At 70.1% G+C, this 5922-nt stretch overlaps 2 protein-coding genes across 2 annotated transcripts; both read right to left on the minus strand.

Moving 5' to 3' along the window:
* Positions 1-173: 173 nt before the first annotated feature.
* EMIHUDRAFT_454401 (hypothetical protein) lies at positions 174-2428 on the minus strand (the record flags this gene model as incomplete). The annotated part of the gene is made up of 10 exons (XM_005792210.1): positions 174-514; positions 549-600; positions 632-750; positions 904-990; positions 1211-1353; positions 1436-1539; positions 1601-1628; positions 1870-1920; positions 2002-2114; positions 2257-2428. Coding segments are annotated over 10 exons (1209 nt in total), but the record flags the coding sequence as incomplete, so codon positions are not given.
* Positions 2429-2800: 372 nt separating this feature from the next.
* Positions 2801-3925, minus strand: EMIHUDRAFT_223395 (hypothetical protein; the record flags this gene model as incomplete). Its single annotated transcript, XM_005792211.1, has 2 exons — positions 2801-2986; positions 3635-3925. 2 exons carry the CDS (start codon positions 3923-3925, stop codon positions 2801-2803), a joined length of 477 nt encoding a protein of 158 aa, XP_005792268.1.
* Positions 3926-5922: the final 1997 nt, after the last annotated feature.

Consider the following 5922-nt stretch of genomic DNA (forward strand, 5'->3'; position numbering starts at 1 on the left):
GGCGAGGGGGGCAGGGGGGGGCAGGGCGGGGGGGCCCGAAAAGCAGAGGGGGGCGAGGGAGGGGGGGCGAGGGGGGCCGAGGGAGGCAGGGCGGGGGGGCGAGGGGCAGAGGGGGGCAGGGCGGGGGGGCGAGGGGGGCAGGAGGGGGCAGGGAGGGGGGCGAGGGAGCGCACCTGGGCCCATCATCTCCGGAACCGTGCTCTGTATCGTCGCCTGAAGCGCCTCCGCATCCGGTGCCGACAGCTGCGCCATACCGCCGAATCGGATCTCGGACGCATACGCCTCCGGCTCGCTGCTGCCGTTCACCGCCGCCCGCCGCAAGAGAGTGCGCCCCGCCTCCAAGATTGGCCACCGTCCGCCGCCGCTCTGGTCGGCTAGGATGGACGCCACGCGGAGCTCCGCGGCGGTGGCGTTGGGCCCCAGCGAGCCGGACTTGTCGCACCCGTCGCCGTCGCACTCGAGCGGGCATGCGGCACGCGTCGCCTGCCCCGACACCTCGGGCTGTGAGGAGACGCTGGGAGAAGCAGGCGCACAGGCGGTGTCGCGACGCCTTGTACAGCCTCCTCGCATAGTTGGCCGCGTCGACAAACGAGAGCACGCCTGCTCGCGGCAAGGGAAGTGAGGGAAACACGTAGGGCGGTGTCAGCCTCGGCCGCGCGGCGAGGGAGCTCGCCATAGATGAGCAGCAGGAGCGCCTCGAGGAGGCAGCTGAAGATGAGCAGCCGCTGCGACATCGGGAGCCGCTCGAGCCTACAGGCGCCACACGCCCGCGCACTCTCTCGAAGGCGGTCGCGCGCATGCGGCCCCGCCGTGCGACGAAGCCGCGCGCCAGCTCAGAAAGCGACTCTCGGCGAATCTCGGCGAATCTCGGCGAATCTCGTCTAATCTCGGCGAGCTGCGCGCCAGCTCAAGAAGCTCGATCCCGTCTCGACAAAGACCTGGTAACCCGCACTCGGCTGGGCCTCCGCGGCGCCCGCGAGCTTGCGCAGCCTAGCAGGTGGCACCAGTCCCGTCGCGGCGGTGTCGCCGTCCAAACACTCTCTTGAGCAGGGGCAGGGCAGGGGGTGGGGCGGGCAGCAACATCGGACCCGTCTATAGAAAGCCAATCTCGGCAGGGGGTGTCTGGGAAGTGTCTACGAGGTGTCGGGTGTGTCAGGAGGTGCGCAAGAGTCTCGGACGTGTCAGCAGGTGTCTAGGGGCGAGCGCTCGCCTGGCAACCCTCTCTCGCACCAGCCTCATGAGAGGCGCCTGGTCGTGCTGCAGCAGCTGCGAGGCGGGCAGCGCCTGCATCCCGTCGCCGAGCAAGCTGTCGACCTTGATGCCGAGCTCGGGCCACTCGATTGCCACGTCGACCTGTCGCGCGCGCACACACGCGGTGTGAGGGGGGGGTGCTCTCTCTCACGGCGAGGGCCCAATCGAGCCGCCGCAGTCTCACCAGCTGCTGCCGCCGCCCGCTGCCGCCCGAGGGGACGAGCGCTCCCGTCTCGTCGCCGCTGCCCTCGTCGAAGGAGGACATCCGGCCCGAGAGGGAGATGCGGCCTAGAGGAAGGGCCGGAGAAGGGTCGGAGAGGCGTCCCGGTTGTCGAAGGAGTGCGTCCACCCTCAGAGGCGACCGGAGCCGAAGCGTCCTGAGAGGCGGGCCGACGAGTAGCGGCCGGAGATTCCTACGGCGCCACGGCTCCGAGGGACACTCACGAGACGCCACCCACACCCCTGTGGGGGAGAGCGGCGCGAGGGAGGAGGGGCCGGAGAGGACGGAGCTTCCGAGAGAGTCCATCGCGGACGACATCCGCTCGGCGAGCTGTGAGAGCCGACGCCGCGCCTAGGAAGGGTCCGAGAGAGGGGTCCGAGCCCGCGCTCCTGCTCCACCGTGCGAGAGCCGGCGAGCTCCTTGGAGGACTCGGCGCCGGCGCACGCGCCCTGCACCGTCGCCAGCTCGAGGCCTGCGTCGCTGGCGGCGGCGTCCCCCCCCCCTCGCCGCGCCTCGCCGCCGGCCAGCACGCGCTTCGGAGGGCTCCGGTCCGGCGGGCTGCTCCCGGTGGCGGACGGGTGGGGCGCCAGCCCGGATGAGCTGCGGCGGGCCGCGAGCTTCGCTCGGCCGAGGGAGGGCTCGCCTGTGTCACAGCGGGGAGGTGTGAAGAGAGAGTGCGAGAGAGAGAGAGCAGAGGCGCGGGGTCCCAAAAGACGGCTCGCCGAGGTCGCCGCCGCAGGAGGCGAGGGCGTGCAGCTCCTTGAGGGCATCGCACAGCTCGGCACTGCCGGCGATGCGGCGGGTCGTGCACGACGTCACCGACACGATGAGGCGCTGCCGGCCGCCGCTCGCGCTGCGCAGGCTGCTGCTCCCTCCGCTGCCCGGAGGGGTGGAGAGGTCCGCGCCGGCGGCCGGCTCTGCGGCGGCCGACACCGCCCCGTGCGGGAAGCGCGGCATCGACCCGAACCCGCGCGGGGTCAGCGAGCCGATCCGCCGGAAGGGCTCCTGCAGCAGAAAGCGGCGCGTCCCCCCCGGCGTCTTGCCCAGCTCCGCCGGCGGCGAGGGCCCGCCGCCCGCAGCCGCGCGCTCTGCGGCGTCGCGCGGGGCAAAGAAGCGGCTCCCTCCCCTCGGCCCGACGAGGGGGCGACCCCCGCCCCCGTGCGTCCTCTGCGCACGCGCGCCGCCCTCCCCCGCCACCCGGACACGGGGTGGGTACCCACAGCCGGCGCCTGCTCCAGGCTGCCCTGCTCCAGGCTTCCTGCCGAGCTCCCTCGCGCTCTCCGCGTCGTCGGAGGAGCCGTCGAGGGAGGAGCGGCGGAAGAGCTCGTCCTACGAGGAGAAGGGCCGCGGCTCAAGGACAAGTGCCGAGCCGAGGAGCGGCGGCAAGAGCTCGGCCTCGGGGATGAGGGAGGCGGAGGACAGGTTGCGCAGCAGCTCCGGGTTAGTCACGTCCTCGTCGAGCAGGCTGCGCCGCGGCGTCTCCCGCTCGCTCGACTTTTGGGAGCCGGCAGACGTCTGCAGGCTGAGCGGAGTCAGCCGCTGCGCCTGCAGGCCGAGGCGAGGTGAGGCGAGCTGAGCCGAGGTGAGCCGAGGTGAGCCGAGAGGAGCCGAGAGTTGCCGAGAGGAACGAGAGGAGCCGAGATGAGCCGAGATGGGCCGAGACTGGCCGAGATGAGCCGAGATCTTTCCGCCGCTGCGCGCCTGGAGGTGCGAGCCCGGGGTGGAGCGCTCGGAGAGGATGGGAGACAGCCCCGCCCCTCCGGCCACGAGCACCGCGTCCGCCGGCGGCGGCGCAAGCGGCGGCGGCGGCACTGTTTGCGGAGCTGGGAGCGGCGGAGGCTGCAGCATCATTGGCGGCGGCAGGGGCTGCGCCATCGGCGGCGGAGGCTGAAGCCTCTGCGGCGAGCTGAAGGGGGAGGGGGTCGGTCGGGAGGTGTCATCCGCCGAGCTTGCCAACGAGTTCCTCGGCGAGCCGTCCATAGAGCTCGCGCGACAAGCCGAATACCTCGCGCCGGCCGCCTGGCCCGCCGCGTGCAGCGAGGCGAGACCGGCTGCGGCAGTGGCCGACGGTGCGGCCGCAGAGGGGGGAGTGAAGAGGTTGAGGAGATGACACTGCGGCGGCCCCTCGCCCGTTCGGCGGCCGCCGCCGCCGCCCGCACTGACCTCAGCTCCTGCCGGCGCATACAGGTCCACGCCGCCAGGTTCGCTCGATCGATAGAAAGGGCTCGCCGACACTTTGGCAGAGCTGCACGGGGTGGCGGCGGCCCTCTGCTTGAGCAAGGCGTGGTTCTCCTCTCGCAGCCTGTCGGCCTCATCCCTGAGAGCATCAAGCTGCTCACGCAGCAGCGCCGCCTCGCCGCCGGCTGCGAGCGAGCGGCGCGGCGTGAGCCGAGGCGGCGACGCGTCGAGGCCGCCACGCCGCGGCCAGCGCGGCCGCGGAGGCGTGTCGGCCATGAGCAGCGGAGGAGGGCGGGAGAGGCGCAATCGGGGCCGAAGAAGGGAGGCGGCTCGTCTCGGAAGAAGGGAGCATCCAGCGGAAGTCAAGGCCTGAGAGGACAGCAAACCTGAGCACTCTGCATTGTTTTTCTTTTCTCGACCACCTTCTCTGCTTCCGGCGAGATTGCTAGAGGTGGAGCAAGGCTGCTCTATCCCCTTGTTTGTTCTTGGGGGGGGCGACAGGGAGGATGTGGCCTTGAGTTATGTGTACGCCAACTCAGGGTGTGTGGCAGCCCGCTGGCTGTGTGTCTTGTGAGCCTGTTTGTGTCTGTGTGTCGCTCGTTGGGCTAGAGCAGGGTTTCCGGAAAACAAAAAGGAAAACAGAGGGTCCCCAGCACTTTGCGTTTCCGGAAATTTCCAGGGAAAACAGAGGGTGCTCAATTTTGGAAACTCGCGAGTTTCCCTGAGTCTGAGAGCTGGCTGGTCTGGGGCAAATTGGCCTGTCCGAGGGTTTCCGGCAACCCAGAGGGAAACCAGAGGGTCCCCAGCACTTTGCGTTTCCGGAAGTTTCCAGGGAAACCAGAGGGTGTTTGGTGCTCCATTCTGTTTCTCTCGAGTTTCCCTCGGGAAACTCGCGAGTTTCCCTGAGTCTGAGAGCTGGTCTGGGGCAAAATCTGGGGCAAAATTGAGGAAATCGGCACGATACCCAGGTATTTTCCAGGTATACCGGGGTTTTCCAGGTATACCCGCAAAATACCCGGTATTTTGCCGATTTTGGCCCCAAAACAGCCTCAGACACGGCTCAGAGCCCCCCCAAAATGACGAATTCCACGGAGTTTCCCCGGGGTTTCCCGAGGAAACTAGAGGGTGTTGTAGGGAAACGAGCAGGAAACACGGAAAGGAAACCAGGTAGGGTGCGAGAGGAAACCCTCGGACAGGCCAAGGGGCAAAATCTGGAATCGCTCGAGCTCCCACCGCCTCTTTGTTTCACCTACATCACCGCCGCAAAAACAAAACAAACTCTCTCTCTCCGCCGCAAGTGGGATGCGGCCCCATGCCACGAGAACGCTACGCTTGTGAATCGTCTTAAGAGAAAGAGAAACAAGACCAGCGAGGGATCGATCGATTTGTTTTGAGTTTTTGCCCGGCCGCGCGCAGCGCTAAAATCGGGCGCCCTTTGCTCTCTCTCTCTCTTGCTCCTCCGCGAGCTGTACAACTGATAGGGGCGAAAAATCTGCGAATTCGATGCGTTTGAAGATGCAGTCGAGCCTCTTTCGAATGGCGGCCGCGCCGGCGCGCAGCGCCACGCCGCCAGGCGTCCGCCGGAGGCTCCCCGGCCGACACATCCCGGCAAGCTTGCCGCGCGCAGCGCCCCGCGCCGCAGGCCCGCCGGAGGCTCCCCGGCCGACACATCCCGGCAAGCTTGCCGCGCGCAGCGCCCCGCGCCGCAGGCCCGCCGGAGGCTCCCCGGCCGACACACCCCGGCAAGCTTGCCGCGCGCAGCGCCCCGCGCCGCAGGCCCGCCGGAGGCTCCCCGGCCGACACATCCCGGCAAGCTTGCCGCGCGCAGCGCCCCGCGCCGCAGGCCCGCCGGAGGCTCCCCGGCCGACACACCCCGGCAAGCTTGCCGCGCGCAGCGCCCCGCGCCGCAGGCCCGCCGGAGGCTCCCCGGCCGACACACCCCGGCTGCTTCCGCGGGCGCGCGAGCGCCGGCGCGCCGCGCCACGCCGCTAGGCGTCCGCCGGAGGCCCGCCGGAGGCTGTTGCTGCGGCCACACTCCGGCAAGCTTGCCGCGCGCAGCGCCCCGCGCCGCAGGCCCGCCGGAGGCTCCCCGGCCGACACACCCCGGCCGTATTCGCTCGTCCACTCCTCACCCTTCTCGCGCCGCTCTTGCGCACCTCTTGCGCCCCCCTCTTCCCCGCCGGCCCCGAGAGACTTGGCACGCACCCCCCGCCCCCGCCCCCGCCCCGCCCCCGCCCCGCCCCGCCCCCTCCCCCCTCTCACGCCCGGCAAAT

Source organism: Emiliania huxleyi (assembly GCF_000372725.1).
Source record: "Emiliania huxleyi CCMP1516 unplaced genomic scaffold EMIHUscaffold_109, whole genome shotgun sequence".
In the NCBI taxonomy this organism is placed as follows: domain Eukaryota; phylum Haptophyta; order Isochrysidales; family Noelaerhabdaceae; genus Emiliania; species Emiliania huxleyi.